The 17,550-nt window shown below is 49.8% G+C and overlaps 1 protein-coding gene across 1 annotated transcript in view; it reads left to right on the forward strand.

Annotated features, from left to right (window-relative positions):
* Window positions 1-16,028, forward strand: part of CRTAC1 (cartilage acidic protein 1) — a 31,912-nt gene extending 15,884 nt beyond the window's left edge. The window contains exons 3-15 of the mRNA XM_015415933.1: window positions 2,560-2,756; window positions 4,854-4,984; window positions 5,868-6,024; window positions 6,417-6,551; window positions 7,217-7,362; window positions 7,811-7,947; window positions 8,606-8,688; window positions 9,193-9,293; window positions 9,417-9,585; window positions 10,776-10,924; window positions 12,953-12,995; window positions 13,238-13,381; window positions 14,487-16,028. Coding sequence (XP_015271419.1) covers window positions 2,560-2,756; window positions 4,854-4,984; window positions 5,868-6,024; window positions 6,417-6,551; window positions 7,217-7,362; window positions 7,811-7,947; window positions 8,606-8,688; window positions 9,193-9,293; window positions 9,417-9,585; window positions 10,776-10,924; window positions 12,953-12,995; window positions 13,238-13,381; window positions 14,487-14,545 — 1,651 coding nt within the window. The 3' untranslated portion in view covers window positions 14,546-16,028. The remainder of the gene's footprint in view (window positions 1-2,559; window positions 2,757-4,853; window positions 4,985-5,867; window positions 6,025-6,416; window positions 6,552-7,216; window positions 7,363-7,810; window positions 7,948-8,605; window positions 8,689-9,192; window positions 9,294-9,416; window positions 9,586-10,775; window positions 10,925-12,952; window positions 12,996-13,237; window positions 13,382-14,486) is intronic.
* Window positions 16,029-17,550: the final 1,522 nt, after the last annotated feature.

Genomic DNA, 17,550 nt, shown 5'->3' on the forward strand with positions numbered 1-17,550 from the left:
GGCTCATCTGAATCCACCTGCTGTCAGAATGATTAAACAGGAAGCATATGAAGTGTCCAGAATGTTAAAAAAAATTGCATGGCTTCAAAGATGGTGCTGTACATTTCCAAAAGCCAATCTTTTCCATGCCAAATCATTGAGCTCCCTGTCTGATATGTATCCATCCTCGTCCTTCTGGATTCACTTACTAAGAAGCTGACCCTCTCACTCAGCACGTTCCAGAGATGAGGCACCTCTTCTGATGTGTCACAAGATAAAGCCTCTGATGCAATTATGGCCCTTTTCATTGATTGGTCTGCTGTAACCCCAAGCCTGGACCCTCTCATGCGTAGGAGCGCACTGGGCCCTGCTGTTTTTCTCCAGGGCTTGGTAATTTTGTCCTCTAAATCTTGCCAAGCTGTATATTTATCTCTGGCTCCCCTGCCCTCATTCTACTATATTAATTTCCCCTCCAAACTGTGCATTTTCAGCTTTAGCAAACTCCGTGCTAACTATACTAGAGTCACACATTGTCAGCTGCCAGATGAAATCACTCAGGCATTTCTGCAGCTTTGCATTGTGCAATGTTAATGTGGATTGATGTCTAAAACAATCCAGATATCACCCTGGATCAAACTTATCCGAGTTCTGCCATTTTGGCCGGTCAGTGATTTTGGATGGGAGGATGCAGTTGAAAGCTAGCACCTTGTGTAAAGGTTCCCTTGCTCAAAAGCCAATCGAATCCGACTCTAGGGTTGCGGTGCTCATCTCTGTTTCAAAGCCAAAGAGCCAGCGCTGTCCGAAGATGTTTCCATGGTCATGTGGCCGGCATGACTAAACACCAAGGCGCACGGAACGCTGTTACCTTCCCACCAAAGTGGTACCTATTTATCTACTTGCAATTTCTTGCTTTTGAACGGCTAGGTTGGCAGGAGCTGGAACTAGAGATGGGACCTCACTCCGTCATGTGGCAACTCGGGTCTCGAACTGCTGAACTACTGTCCTTCCACAGCCTGCAGTTCAGCGTCTTAACCACTTGAGCCACCGCAGCTCCTAGCACCTTGTGTAGCAAGGGGGATAAAGACATAAACTTGGTCTGATGTCTGCCAGAGTCCTGGTCTTTCTTTATTTGAAACTTTTGTAAGCCTGCCTTTCTCCCAGGTGGGTGCCTTCATGTACTTTTCTCTGGCAATGGTTTCAGGCTAACCCAATGTCAAACACCTTTGGTACCCCTTATGAAACCTGCTGATGCCCAAACTGGCATGAGAAACTTCTTCTTGAATCTGGTAGGCATCAGACCTCTTGTCATGAGAGTGTTGCAAACAAGCTCTTCTTCTCTGGTCTGTGCTGGCAAAGGAATTCCAGTGGAGTGTCCCTGATGTAAAAATCCTTCGGGGACTGGGGGAATGAACAGAATTTAAAAAGAGACTCCACTTCCATAAAGACAGGACACACACACACACCACACACCAGCCACCTCTAGATCTTCTCCCCTTATCCATGTGCCATTTCCTGCCCAATGAATCTAACTTATTGGGAACAAGAAGATATAGAATAACTTTCATAATAAAGCATAAGCTACGGCTCATCTGATAGCACAGCATTGCCTTCTGGCATGCTGTACGAGGTTTTACTTCACAGTCTACAGTATAGTGCTGGATCCAAAATGAAAGATCAAGACTTCCTCCAAACCATTTTTATCTAAGCCCCAAGTCATAATCTACCCCCCCAACTAAGTACATATCTTTGGGGGTTGTCATATGAGGACTTTTTGTTCTTATGGGAAAGACTCAGTCCAGTAGTTTTTCTTGCCTCTCTTTTTGCCAGGGATAGCTTCTGCTTGGCTCTGTTCACCAGGCATGGATTAGAAAATGGCCTTTCTCCTTTTCATATCATGACTACTTGCGCCACCTGGGAAGGTGTCGGACAGGAGGGGTGTGTGTTCAGCTCTCTCTAGAGGTGGACGCCAGATTGCTTAATATATTGGGGAAATATCTGGACATGAGGTAGTCCGTGAGCCAGCCCCTGCAGCCTGGTTTGATATTTAGTTTGTGGAGGCCTTTTCTCGTGATGGGAATTGTTCTTGGTGTGTTCTCTCTGGCCAATTTGAAACATCCATGAAACCGTGCTTCCATGGTGGTTATTATGTGATGTAATAACTCTGATAATTGACCAGGAAGACTTGAGTTCAAATTCCCACTTACCCATGAAGTTACCTAGATGAGGTCTCACCCATGACTCTTTGTCATCCTTGTCTCCCAGGTGATCCTTCTCTTGCTTTGAGGATGAAGTGTGATTAACCCCAGTTGCCCTGAGCTCCCCTAATGAATGGCAGGGTACCAATGGGATAAAGAAATGATTATTTTGCTTCATGCAATGTACCCTTTGTGGGGTTTCCTCCTATCCCTCCTCCAGCTTTGGTGGCTACTGGGAAGTGCCCTTTGCTACCTCGACCAGGAATCTGCACAAGTGGGAATGGGGGGAGATTCCACCAGTAAAACTCTTGTCCCCACAGGGGGCAAGAGGGGCTGCTTTCCTAAGCCACCTCCCTATCACATTTCCTGCTCTCTGTTCTTTCAGGTACAACGGGCCCAACTTGGTGCTGAAGTACGACAAGGCACGGAGGCGGCTGGTAAACCTTGCAGTGGATGAGCAGAGCTCTCCGTACCACGCACTGCGGGATCGTCAAGGCAATGCAATTGGTGTGGCTGCATGTGACATAGATGGAGATGGGCGGGAAGAGATCTACTTCCTCAACACCAATAATGCCTTCTCTGGTGAGTGCCAAACCCACCCATCTTTGGCACTGTTAATTGCCAGCTAACTTATGACCTCATCCTTCTCATATGCCTCATGAATTCTCTCTCGAGACTTCTGGCCTCCCTCTTTGACATCAAGACACACCTCTCCCTCAAAAATGACCTTGTGGCACATCAGTTTTTCAACATTTGCTAAATACTCATGATCTGACGCCTCCATCCCATAATATTCATCTCTCACCCAGATCACTGATGCCAAACTTTGAATAGTTTTTTTTTCACAAACTGTCATCCCTTCGTAACAAACCCTATTGAGGCCTAACATATTCCCAGCATTCGTTCTGCTAAAGGCAGCCCCCCCCCTAATTGTGCGGGGCAGGGGTGTGATCCAGAGAGGGCACGTGGTGAGAGGGTCTGTCTCATGGTCTCTTCTTTCCTGGTAAGGATTGCCAGTGGTGTGTCGATTCCCCTTCTTTGCATAGTTTGCTTTGGGGCTTCTCCCGGCCTCCCTTAGGCACGGATTCCAGTTTCCTGACCTTCACTGGCCACCAGGGTGGGATGTTTCAAGTCTGGAGTTAATTTCCCAGCTGAGTGATTTTGTCGATTCTCTGGCAGCAGCCAGGATGGGGGTGGGGGGGAGACGGCTGCTGAGTCAGGGCTTTGCCACCTCTGTAGTTGCCAGCAGGGACTGCAGTTTGGAACTGCTGAGAGGGTGGGCAAATACTGTGCATCTGTGGGCAAACAGAAATCCCTCGTGACAACTGGATGGTAATACAGAAGGGGAAGCTCACCAATCCCTTAAGTACATTTTCCCCTTCCCACCCCTTGCAAATTTGCAGCCTAGTGGCAAAGTGTAGTACCTTTTCCTTGTGGGGAAGTGATGCCCTGATTCTTAGCCAGGCACTGTGTTTTAGTTGCCAACTATTTGTTTAAGAAAAGTTATGCTGCGCTGCTGCAGAAACAGAGGAAGCATTTGGGGTGCTCCTGCAACCTGCAGTCACACAAACTCTTCCCAGCTCTGTCCAAAGACTCAGCAGGACTCTCTGTGCACAGCCTCTCCCATGGGCTACAGTCCCAGGTGGACACTGTACTGCACTCGAGTTGACAGACTCTTTGCTTGGGTGGTTTCTCGTGTGCTTATGGGAACCCGAAGGAAACACTGCTAAATCAGGGTTGGCTTAAGTTGCTTTTGTACCTTGCCCTCTGGGGCCCACGGTAGATTCTGCAGCTTCTCCCAGGTTATTGTGGGTTATCTCTGGGAGGGCTGATTACCCCAACTCTCCACTTTGCCTTGGTGCTCTAATTCGCTAATCAGAGATCCCTGGCAGTCTGCTTAAAGAGGAGCTCTGCCCCCCTCCAGCATCCATCCAGAATTGGGTTGGGCCCCTCACCTGCACCATCGACCTGCTCTCGGCTCCACTTATCCGTCTTCCTGACACACCTAATTACTGCTTTGCAGCTGCCAAAGACTCCCGCTCCCTAAATCAGCCATTCACATTACTCCTGGCGTCGGGGCCTGGCCAGGGCCTGCCATTGATTTTCCCTTTTCCCTTTATGATGTACATGGCTCCGCGCCGCTCTGGCACATTTTACCTTAATGAGTTTATTCTTCTGGGCCTCCCTTACCGGCCCTTAAGCTTTGCTGGGGTTGCTGCATTCATTGTAGTGCGGTCCTGGTCACCATCCTGCAGCACTGCCGGGCAGTCAGGCCCAGGGGCCAGGGCTGGGGGGAGGAGTCCAGAAGGCCCAGGATGAGGGCTGAGTCTCAGCAGGGTGGGTGAAATGAGACCTAAAGGAAAGACTGGTGGGGCTGCAGTCGGGGTCCGGTTGCAGAGGTTCGGGAACAATATGCAAAACAATACAGATCTATGCATGCAGGGTGCCACACCTGCAGAGGTTGTGGTGCTGCTCAGAGACTGGTTTATGCCACATTCCTCCACACAAAGACCTCAGGTCTCGGAAGCCTTAGTGAGTGCCCACATCCCCTAATGACATGCTGAGAGCTCCAGCGAAATCGTTCATAACTCAGACAGATTTCCTATCTTCAGACGGAGCTCAGCACATGAGCAAGGGACCCTGAAATGAGAAGTGTGATGCCTTATCTCTCCTCCCCAGGTGTAGCCACCTACACAGACAAGCTGTTCAAGTTCCGCAATGGGCGCTGGGAGGACATCTTGAGTGACGAGGTGAATCGGGGTGTGGCCAGCCGGTTTGCTGGGCGCTCGGTGGCATGCGTGGACAGGACGGTGAGTGTGTGGGCAGGATGAGCGGCATTATAATTTTGGGACTCAGACCCATCAAGGGACTTGAGGGATGTGAACTAGTCAAAGAGGCACTGTCAAAGTTACGCAGAGGGAGGAAATAGACTTGGGGGGAGGAGGGCTCTTTACCAAACTCCTTCGTGGCCGGGCCCCCGCAGGCCTTGCTGACAGCTCTGCCCCCTCCCCCACAGCTGTCAGGACTCCCATCAGGGGCTGCAGTGCCAGGCAGGTGCCGTGCTGCTGATAAACACAGCCTGTCTGGGTGATTTATGCCCCTGTCACCTATGCTTTCTTCTCCTTCTACTTTGCGTGGTTTGTTTTCAAACGATTATTGCTAAATCAGGGTGCCACGAGAGAACAATGGGGGCAGGGGGGTGGTTGGTAGAGAGGCTGAGGCATGCCGGGGGCATACGGACTGGCATCTTCCCTTTCAAAGCCCATGGGAAGGAAATGCAGCAAGGACTGGGCTGGGTTGCCTTGCACTCACCTCACAGGGTTGCCAGCCTCCAGGTGGGGCCTGGAGATCTCCCGGAATCACAACTAATCTCCTGACGACAGAGATCAGTTCCCCTGGAGAAAATGGCTGCTTTGGAGGGTGGACTCTGTGGCGCTGTACCCCCACTGAGGCCCCTCCCCGCCCCAAAACCTGCCCTCCTCAGGGTCCACCATCAAATCTCCAGGAATTTCTTGACACACACACACACACCCGTTTGCAGCCCTGCTCAGCTTTCTTGGATTTGTTACTAGATTTCCAGAGACTGAGAGACCTTGGTCAAGTACCCACTGGGTCGGCCCGCTAAGCTGGGAGGAGGAGAGTACTTGCTTGGAGGAGACTTGGGCTCTTCACTGGCTGCTCTGCTTCCTGCAGGGGTCTGGCCGCTACTCCATCTACATTGCTAACTATGCCAATGGAAGAGTTGGCCCCCATGCCCTCATCGAGATGGACACAGCTGCCAGTGACCCCAAGCGTGGCATTGTGGCTCTGAATGATGTGGCTGCGGATGCTGGTGTCAACAAATTGACAGGTATTGAGGGCAGCAGGAGGATCTCAAGCTGATCGTGCCTGAACCTCCAAACCGGAGGAGGGAATCTCTGGTCCTAGTCTCACGCTTTGAGACGGCATCCAGAAATCTTAGTCCTGCTCTCGGTGGCAGTGATTTGGCCCTAACTAGACTTGTGGTCATTGTGGTGAGTTGATGATTGCCAGTGTTGCAATGGAAGGCCTAAATAATTGTGGAGAGGGGTGGGAGAGAATGGCAGGGCGAACCAAGTGGCAGATGTCTTGAAGGGCTGGAAACCTTCCCTCTGGAACCTCTCCTAGGGCTGCCACCTGCCTACTCTGGAAGCAGCGCTCGTGTGTGTGTGTGTGTGTGTGTGTGTGTCTGTGCCTTGAAACTCTCACTGTTCCTCTTCCCAGGGGGTCGCGGTGTGGCTGTGGGGCCCATCCTGAGCGACGCAGCCTCAGACATATTTTGTGACAATGAAAATGGGGCTAACTTCCTCTTCCAGAACCAGGGTGACGGGACCTTCATAGATGTGGCATCAAGTACCGGTGAGTATGGAGCGGAGTGTGTGTGGCGTGTGTTCCGGGGCAATTAATTATAGGACTGAATCTGCTGTGGAGCCACAGAGCCTTTTTTAATCCTTAGGGGCCGGGCAGTTTCCCCATCCCCCTCCTTGCTGGCTGCCGGGGTAGGCTGGGAGGGGGTGGGGAGACACGATGAGTGCACACAGGCTCAGCCACCGGTAATTGAGCGTCTGCCTGATCACTGGAGTTTAACGAGATGTCAGGTTGGCATCCATCACCATGGCGCTGCTGATGACACCTATTTTCTTTCGAAACACTCCTTCCTTGTCAGCAGGAGAATAGGAACAGGAGGGTTCGGGGAGGGGAGGGGAATGGGGTGGGTGGAAACAAGATTCTGCTGAGGTTCCCCAGTCCAGATCCCTAAGCCATATGCTTATACACACACACGCTCCCCACACACACCATTGCCCACCACCTGCCTTCTCTGTCCTTTCCTCTGCTCTTTCCCGACAGGCTGAATTTTGGCTTTGTAAGGCAGGAGTTGCCAGATAACCATCCTGTTCCCCCCACTGTGGGACCCGGTTCCTTTGCTAAGCCCCGTGTCGTCAGCAGGAAATGCTTTGCACATGGGGCTGTTCACCTTAAGGCCTCGTAGGCAGCCTTGCTGACACCTCTACTGCACTCTGCAGGCCTGGATGACCCCTACCAGCATGGCCGTGGCGTGGCACTGGCTGACTTCAACCGTGATGGGAAAGTTGACATAATCTATGGCAACTGGAATGGACCACACCGGCTCTATCTGCAGATGAGTGTGGGTGGGCGGGTCCGCTTCCGGGTAAGTGCCATTTGAGGGGGGGGGGGTATCCACTGTGCACCGCCTGGGTATCCTGGGCTGTGAGCAGGGAAGTCAGGGGATTCCAACAGTTGAAGAGTCTAAGAATCAGACTGCAACACACAAATTAGAGTCACCCACCAAAGAGCGTACCGTCTCTACTCGCTAGCTGGGTTGCCAGATGTTCCTTCTGTTAAAGGATTGCCTCAGATTTCAGACCTGCAGGTCCAAACCATTTCTGTTCCTGGTGTAGATCTGGCAGCCTTTTCCTCATCTTGGTTTCCGCCCCGGCCACCACAAGGAACTATTGACTTTCCCACACACCCAGCCCCAGTGCCAGCACCAGCTCCTCCCCTCCCTTAGCCCCGTTCCTAGACCCTCAGCTTCCCTTTGGCCCTGCTCCAGCCCCAGCCAGCTCTCCCAGCCCCACTAATCCCCGTCCTTCCCCCAGGACATTGCCACGCCCAAACTGTCCATGCCATCACCTGTCCGCACCGTCATCGCTGCTGACTTTGACAATGACCAGGAGTTGGAGGTCTTCTTCAACAACATCGCCTATCGTGGCTCGTCTGCCAACCGCCTCTTCCGGTGGGTGAGAGCCACATGGCCACCTGAGACTGAGGCAGTGGGCTCCCCCTCTTAATAGGCTCTGGGGCAGGGCAGGAAGGACTTTGCCGTGCTAGAAGCTGGTGTCGACCAGATCTCTCTTTAGCAATACCTGCATGCAGAACTGAGACTGTGGGGTGGGGGAGGAGATGGGGCTGGATTCTTGTTATCCGGCAAAGATCTTGCCCGTTAGTCCCAGTGCCATAACCCACAGGTGCTGAGTGGCTCCTCATGGACGGGGTGGGTGCGTCCCTTTCATGCTCCATTCTGTCCTTCTCACTGACGGAGCTGTGGCTGAGCACATCACCACTAATACAGCAGCCTGTTCTGCCTAGTCTACATCCCTGGAGGTTCTGGCTTTCACTAATTAGCACTTATGCACGGTTCACATTAATTGTAGGCAATCAATGGCTCGTTAAACAGGGCCGCTTACATTTCTCAGTCTAATAAAGTGATAGCACAACAGCATGTGGCGAATCTGGGGAGTTCATGCAAAAAAAGCTGTCGCTGTAAGCATGGGCAAGGGCCCCTTCTGAGAAGATCTGCCTTTGGTGTTCAGGCACATGGTGCACTCATCATGGGGCTTGTGTGGGTGGGGAGAGTCACTACCCTTCTCTAGTACAATTTCCTTCTGCTTCAGGATTTCCCGCAGAGAACATGCTGACCCTGCCATTGAAGAACTGAGCCCTGGTGATGCCTTGGAGCTGGAAGGGCGTGGTACAGGTGAGTTGGCATTTGAAGGAGGGTTTGGCAGAAGTTGCAACTAAACCTCTTGGTGCTCCCAGGCAAGATCAGGACCTCCTGGTTCTGTGGCCAGAGCAACATGACTTGTGATTGATCACCTAGGTGGCTAGCTGCATCATTGAGCATACCAATGAAGGGAAGGGATAGTTTTTGTATCTGATTCCTATCCATGCTCAGGATTTCATACTCTTGGGTAACAATGGCAGAAAGGGCAGAAGTTGCTGCCATTGACACAGGATTCCACACAAGGAACAGAGGCAGCCACTTCCACTGGGGGAGCTGCTGAGTCCCTGGTCAGGACAGTGAAAGAAAGTCAAAGCTGCGTTGGTCGGAATCAGGGGGTGGAGTCAGAAGAAATGATACTCCTTGGGTTTTTCCTCATACTGGATCTCATTCCAGGCATGAATGTGAAATGGGGAATGTGGTGCTATCGGGAAGGAAGTTCTAAAAGTTCTCTGTTTAGTGAAATTGTTGTCATTCCAGGGGGTGCGGTGGTGGATTTTGATGGCGATGGAAGGCTAGATCTGATTTTGTCCCATGGCGAGTCTATGGCACAGCCACTATCAGTCTTCAGGGTCAATCAGGTGGGTTCAGTGATGCATTTCTCATAATGTATCCAGATCCCAGCCCATGTCTTGGCAAGCATGGACTGCCCTTTCCCAGTTTCATGCCTACCACATTCCTCCACTGTCTGTCCATCTCCACAGGGTGCTGGAAACAACTGGCTAAGAGTGATCCCACGTACACTGCATGGAGCATTTGCTCGTGGTGCAAAGGTGGTGCTCTTCACACGACACAGTGGTGCCCACCTGCGCATCATTGACGGAGGGTCTGGGTACTTGTGTGAGATGGAGCCTGTTGCCCATTTTGGCTTGGGTGAGTGAGGAGTGGTGGCAGAACACTGTGTCATGTTATTGTGTAGTGGGTTGCCGCATGGATGAATGACAGAGACTGACGTAGTGCATAGCACGCTTTATTAGTACACAACAAGAATGAGGAACAACGGCCGGCAGGCCTAACTATATACACAACCAGGGGACACACCCCTGGGTCCCATTGGCGGGTTTGAATCTCCCGCCACGGTCCCATTGGTTCCCTCAGTGGAGGGACTAGGATCCTAGTCCCTATTGTTGTGCCAGACTCAAGCTCAGGAGTGTGTGCTGGCCTCTGGTGGCGGTCAGCGGACACAACACATGTTATCCCAGGTCCCTTCTTGTGCTATTCTGCCCCCCCCCCCCAGGAATATTACACAGTTTCTGGACTTCCTGGAACTTTTCTGTCTCTCATCCAAGACAGTACTGGCTAATTGCTGCCTGAGCACAGCACAAGTGACACAGGCATTTGCTCCTGTCCCCTCCCTGACTCACATGCCCTTACCACCCAACTCCCTTCAATCCTTAGCTTCCATCTCTCCTCCCATTTCCTCCGTATTTGCTAACAGCCTCAGAAACACTAGATAATCAATATTATCAGAAGCCTATCGCATCCCACCCTGCAACTTTTACCTGTCAAAACATTTGGAAGGTCTCTTTCAGTGTCCTCATAATCAAGGGGCTGCTGATAGGCGTTCCTGTTCCCAGAGAGCAGAGCGTGTGTGTTTCAGGGTGTCTCCGACTGCCCCCTCCAGCTGTTTCTCTAGAAGGCACTGCATGTCTCCACACCTCATTAGTCTTCCACAGCCCTGAGGTGGCCCAGCTTAGTGGGGCATGGTCAGGTCAGATTGGGCTGCGAACAGAGGAGCCAGGTGGCTCAGAGTGTCAAAAGGTGCACGCACCAGAGTGTGCCACATCACTACTCACAGCTGGGATTGTTCCCAGAAGCTGCACTGCTGGTGGTGTGTGTGGAGTGATTAAGGAAAGGAAGTGGCTCCATTGGATCTCCATGGGCTTTTTTCTGTGCAAGGAGAAAATGTTTGAATAATGGCAGGGTGCAGGGGAGGGGGTAAAGAGGGGAAAGCACAGACAACTGCTATGAGAAGAGAGTGTTTAGAGGAGAATTCTTCTGCTCCGTGAGTTGGTTGCCGTTTGCTGCCTGTCTCAGTCCTGCCTTGCCCTTCTTCCTTGTAGGACAGGATGAGCCCAGCAGCTTGGAAGTGACCTGGCCAGATGGCAGAGTTATCAGCCGCGCCGTAGTGAAGAGTGAGACCAATTCTGTGCTGGAAATTCCCTACCCCCAGGACACAAAGGGTTCACCTCCTATTGTACTTCCACTTGAAGTGAGCCCCATTTTTTATTGTAATTTGGAACGCAGTTCATTTTTCCCTCCCCAGATCAGTGTGGCAAGAGCCAGTGTGCTGTGTATCGGTCAAGAGTGTCTGGCTAGTATCTCGAAGACCCAGGTTCAAATCCCCACTCATGTCATGGAAGCTCACTGGGTGACATTGGGCCAGTCACACTCTCTCAGCCTAACCCGCCTCACAGGGTTGTTGTGAGGATAAAATGGAGGAGAGGAGAATGACGTAAGCCACTTTAGGTCCCCATTGAGGAGAAAGGTAGGGTATAAATAAATTAAACAAATATGTCAGTTTTCTTTTACTTTTCATTTCTCATTGACAAAAGTTCTGGCAGTGTTTCTGTGCTCACAGAATTGAGGGCTTTCCCTAGTTACTGAAACAAATGGCACATCAGAACTGGAAAAGTGTAGGCTCAGGAATCATTATAATCAGTTAATATCTCTAAAAAAAATCCCTAAAGTGTTAGGAGCTTTATAACATTAAAAAATCAACAAGGGATTTGCCTGAAGGCTTAGAATAAAGTATCTGTGAGTCAGAAAGTGTGGGGAAGGTCATCAGAACAGGATGAAAAATACAAGAAGAGAATAATAGATTAATCCAGGTAAGAAAGATTTTTAAAAATGGATTTAAAGAATTGTGTATGTGTGTGTGGGGGGGTTAAAGATGAAAGAGAACTCAAGCAGATGCCATAGGTCAGCAACCAGAATTTAAAACCCACATAATTTTGGAATGATTTGCCTGCTTTAGAAAACAAAACCACATCACACCCGGAGCTCAGACTGCCTGCCTAATGTGTACAGCCGCAATGTTTCTCTAGAAAGGGTGCATGAGGCAAAATGATTCTACAGCAAGGACAGTCATGTTTAAATCCCTGCCAGTGACACTGCTTTTGTTTCCCTTGCTCCACACCAAGCCCCCTATTCCAGACCTGTCCTAGCCAGCCAGTTTCACTACTCTGTGACTCCCTGAATTGTGACGGCAACACTGAAACAGATCAGAGTGCTCAAAGCTGTAAAATAGCTAAAGGGGCCTTGACGGGAGACAGACAGTAACTGAAGTGATGTTGTTACAGAATGTGCTTTGTCAGCACAGTGACTTTCAACATTAGAGTGGCGGTGGCAGGAGGCGAAGAATGGCCGGCCGTTCTGTGCCAGAAAGTTCTGCAATGCTACTTTTTCAGCTTTGGCTGCAACTGAACTGCTGGGATTGCCTCTAGAGAAGCAGTCCAGCACTGACTTTGTGTGTCCTTCAGCTGCTCTGGTACCTCACTTGCCTTCAAGGGGAGAATGGAGCTGACCTGTAAAAGAGCTGTGGAAGTGGAATATTTGCTTCTCTTGAAGGAAGGCTGTCTGTGAATGTGTAGTACTAGATGCACAGAACATCTTCGAACCAGTCTGTGTTTCAGATGTTGTGGCCCATATGGCATGCAGCCAGCACAGCACTCATCTTTTAAATTACACAACCACTCTTGTGTGTGAACACCAGGTTATGAATTCCAGCTATATTCAAAGGCTTATTTTTCAAATAGATTTGGATTTGCACCATGGAAACAAGTGAGACTGGTCAAATACGGAATTTTCTCTGGCTGTTCAACTCTTGTCCCAATCCAGAAATCTGCTGTTGATACTCCATTGTGCACATAGGAGTCCTCCATTCGCAAGGGCTGTCTCTTTCACTTCCATAGAGAGGGAGCACATCTGTGTGTGGGAGAAACACCCACAATGCAATGTGGAAGCGGGGGGGGGGGTCACTTCACACCAGCACCCAAGCCAAACCTAACACCCAGTTCAAAAGCTACCATAGTTTCTAAGCACTGCAGAGGCACTGCACATAGACTGTTCAGAAGTTAGTAAATAGCAGAAAAAGACTACAAAGTGAAAGTTGCTACACTAGCTGCTCTGTGGTTTGAGGCACAGATGGCAGCCAGACAGCTTTCTAGAGCCTAGGTGAGACAGATGAGTTTGAGATTAAATTAATGGCTAATGACAAACTTCTCTCTTCCTCTCACAGTGTGGCCAAGGATTTGCTCAGCATGAGAACGGACGCTGTGTTGGTGAGTCACCAGCAGGACAGATCAGAAAATGGTCCTAGGGTGCAATTTCCTCAACCCACAACAGGGCATAATGGGTTCGAATGGAGGCTCTTTGGTATCCAGTGGCAACAGCATGACTATATTCTGAAGATAAAGAAACAGCCCAACTGTGGTGTTGAGAAGCAGTCACATAAGATCCTGTAATGTTCCAGGCCTTGCGTGTCTTACCTCAGACCATCACTTCTGTGTCTCTTCCTTCTCAGATATGGATGAGTGTGTCGAGTTTCCCTTTGTCTGCCCACGAGACCGGCCCATCTGCATCAACGTATATGGCGGGTACCGTTGCCGAAGCAACAAGCGTTGCAACAGAGGTTTTGAGCCCAATGAGGATGGTACAGCTTGTGTTGGTGAGTGGTGGCTTAGGCACGGCAGAAAGATTAATTCCTCACTTTGGGGTTCCTTCCCTGATGTTAACCAACATGGGAGCATGTATTTCCTTTGTTAGGCAATGAAAATTTTAAGTGGGAATCTGGGTTTTGCATCACACTAGGGCACAGGGAAGAGAAAGCAGACTAGCCAGTGAAAAGACGGTGCAGGGCAGTATGATCCTAGCTTTCAGCTCACCGTCCTTTGCCTAGGCAAAGAGGGATAATGGTACAGAAGAAGTGATGGTCCTCTCTGAGGGCCTGACAAAACATTCAGAGGGCAGAGACAGGTATGGTCTCCACCAAGCTGTGGGAAGGGGGGGGCACGACATTCCAGGGAGGGGGGTGCTTTGATTTTTCCTCTGCAGTCCCTCCCCTGGCTCTTGTGTAGCTGTTCAGATGCAACCAGCCTTCCCAGTCTCTAGTCTGCAGCCAGAATTTTATTTCAGCTCCTCTCTGCTTTGAAGAACTGCCCACTGCATTTTTTTCTTCCCTGTCCTTTCCTATCTCTATATCTTCCTCTCTGTTTCTGTTTCCTTCTCTGTGCAGAGCAAGTGGCCTTTTTCGGTGGATACCCTTCTTCAGGGAGCTGGCTGGGCCCCATCTTGCCTTCAGCCCCTCTCCTTCCACTTTGCCTCGGACTCTGCTTTCATTCCTATGCACTTTAAGCCTTGCCAATAAAAGACAGAAGCAGCCTTTACAGATGGACTGGCCTCCCCTGTACTCCTTCCCCCCACTTTCTCTCATCCAGTCTTCTCTTGGTGATCCCCAGGAGCACGGACTGAGTAGGGGGTAGCCATCTTGGGAAAGGGCCCAGACACAGCCCAGACAATGACACCGTCACTAGTGACTCCCTCCCCTTGCATGTTTTCTGAGAGAACAGACAGGGCAGAGGCCCCACCCCACCCCATTTTGCTTCGTCTCCGCAGTGTGGCTGCCATCCTCCTAGGAGCTCGCCTTTTACCCAAGAGGGGGAGGCTCCTGCTGGTAGCTGCATTCTCTGTTCATTGATACAGTTGCCCCTGTGCCTGCTGGTTTGGCCTGTGATATGATAGCTTTCCCCCCCCCCCTCCTCCTTCTCCCCCAGCCCGACTGGACCGGGATTCGCCTCTCATCGAGTTTTACCAGAATGTGTCTGCAGTTTGAACCCGCTCAGTCTTCCAGATGAAGCATCGCCCTTCCCTCTACCCAATAAACTCGACACTGTCTATAAGCACCTGCTTGCAGCTATGCTTTGGATGTGGGTGGGGATGGGGACAGCTTAAACTGAGCAGGTGAAAGTAGGCTACAACAAGGGGACTCAAAGCTGTGTGCTGCCCCCACTCCCTTCCACGAGGACTGCCGAGGGCAGTGACAGCCCTAAGTGATTACCAGGCTGAGGACTTCTTATGCAGCAGGAGTATTCCCGTGAATCTTTGGCTACAGGGGAAGCAAACATGTTTTATAAGACGGCTGCCATTTGCCTCCCAGCACTCCCTGCCCCCCATCCAAAGTGATTTGGTGCTGTTCTGCCTCGAAATAGCCAGGTGGCTGGCCCAATCTTCCTTATGCAAACATCTCTAATAGAGTCCCAAGCCCTTCTAGTGTATTCCAAGCACACAGCAGGGCAGAAGAAAATGCTCCATACCAAAGATTGTCCCAAGGCAAAAGTAAGGGCTGCTTTTCATTTTACATTGCAAGCGTGTTTAAAATAGGGTCATTTTGTGCGGCACAATGAACACCCACTAACTTTGAACGGGGATGCATGCTTGTAGACACACAATGGACATGGTTGTGGCATGATTGTGATTTCCAAATATGTGTCCAATTTGTGCTTACAGGTATGTGTTTCCTGTTCGAACACGACGGTGTTCCCCACTTAGACATGCTGAAAAATAGGACTGCACTATGTTAATCATGCTGAAAAATAGAAATGCACTATGTTAATCATGAGGGAGCCCTAAGTTTAGCCAGACAAGTTGAACATCCAAAGCAGATGACTGTTTCATAAGCTGAAGGAAAGGGGAGAGGTAGAATGAGAGTGAAAATTCTGCAGCTGTCAGCCTTCCTCAAACAGAAAAATTCCTTTCAAAACCCTGATATAATCTGTTGGCCCATATGTTTACAGGAAATACTTGCCCCAAGCTTTATCCATTTCTTTAGCCAAAATTAGTAAGTCATTCTGTGGTGTCTTCAAGGAAAAGAAAAGTCGCTCAGATTCTTCAGGGGGCAGCAATTCCTTCCTGACTACTCCTGGCCATTGTTGAGACTTCAGATTATGCTTATCATTCAAAGCTCTTCATACATTTATCTGGCTCAGCTGTGATTAATGATATATTACTGTTTCCCTCAACCGTTCTAGAGACACACTTTCAAAGTTTCTCTCCCCTGGTGCTTATAAATCTTCATCTTTGAGTGTCTCATGGTAGAAAAGTGGGTTATATATCTAAATATATGTACAATATGATATGCATACTCTCAGCTGTACGCTAAATGTATTAACAGAGATCAAGACCCACTTGCTCTTATACACCCTTGGATGGAAACGGTCCTCTTCCTGGTGCGACATGGAGTCAAATCAAAGCATTACAGCCTCTTTGGGTGTACCTATCGAGTATTCTGTTTTTTGTGTCTGCCAGTTTTTCTTGGAGCCCCGTCACATGACTGAGACTGTCTCCAGCATCTGCTTGCTGGAAAGCCTCCTTGATCTCAGGCTGCAACAGAACTTTATGTCCAGGGAAGGGAGGGAATGTAGCTGCTTGTCTCCAGAAGGGTGTTTTGTGCGCACCACTGTCAGGGCTCCTTGTTCCATGTTGCTTCCCTTGGGAACAGACTAGCCTCTGCCTTAGCCAGGCCCTGGGGGTGTAAAGACTTAAGCCTACTGTCAACATACTGTGTGTGTCCAAAGGGCAATCTTAGAGAGGAATAGGTTCCATCTGGTTCCCATCATAATACAAAAGTCTGAACATGTTGGCACCTATCTCATTATCCTTCCTGTCCCTACCCATCCACACACACCATTGCCATGGTGGTATATAATTTATGAATTTTGCACACAACAGGAGGCATATGATGCATCTGCAGAAGAAAAAAGAAGGTACCTGAAGGTATCAACGTGTCTTCTTGTTTAGCTCACAAGTGAGTGGCATTTTAGGACCAAACAGACCTACAGATCCAACAGTGAGATGGAACACAGTGACTATCACATAGCTGCATGCAGCTGAGAATGGAGTAAGCAGCCAGGGCTGGAACCAAACAGTGCCTGGTGTGGGGGAGGCAGGGACAAGAGAGGGTGGCAGGAGTTCCAAGTGATGGCAGATTTAAATGACTGGCCTCTGTACCTTCTGCACTTGGTATGGGTTTAACTGGCTTCAACCTCCAAAGCATCTGGGAATCCAAGAAAAGACTGGGGGCACAGTTTAGTTATAAGTTAAAGATAGGATATCATGGTTCAGGGCAGGGATTTTGTCTACATCAGAAGTGGCCAACTCGCAGCCACTGGCATGGGACTGGCAAAGTAATCAAATCTACCTAAAAATGAAGAAGTCATGGGAAGTTCTGATTTCTTTATAAACCAGTGTGCTATGAAAGGGCAAGAGAGTCATATGCAATCAGCACAAATGATAGTGATTGGAAGTAGAGCTAAAAGGGCTCAATAGGCACGTATGTGCCATAGATGTGTGTGCATGAGTGGACCACAAGAACTGTATGCACTAGCTGTTGCTGTGTGTTTGCTGCACAAACGTCATGGGAATGTGTTTGTATCATTCTAAGCTGTGTATGAGAGAAAGATCAACCTTTGCATTTATACATGAGTCATGTATCTGAACTGGATTATTGGTCTGGGCCCATGGAAATAAATTGTCAGGTGGATTTTGCTCCAACTTAACCTAGCTCCCAGTGGTTCTCAGGCACCTGTGACTGGAGGCTGGCAGCATCCTGCTCTGCCACTAGGGTTGCCAACCTCCAGGTGATGGCTGGAGATCTCCTGGGATAACAACTGATCTCCAGGCAACAGAGATCAGTTCATCTGGAGAAAATGGCTGCTTTGGAAGGTAGACTCTATGGCATTATACCCTCCCCAAACTCCACCCTCCTCAGTCTCCACCCCCAAAATCTCCAGTTATTTCCTAACCTACAGCTGGGAACCCTATCTACCACACTAGTCAGAT

Source organism: Gekko japonicus, unplaced genomic scaffold (genome assembly GCF_001447785.1).
Source record: "Gekko japonicus isolate JY-2015 unplaced genomic scaffold, Gekko_japonicus_V1.1 scaffold59, whole genome shotgun sequence".
In the NCBI taxonomy this organism is placed as follows: domain Eukaryota; kingdom Metazoa; phylum Chordata; class Lepidosauria; order Squamata; family Gekkonidae; genus Gekko; species Gekko japonicus.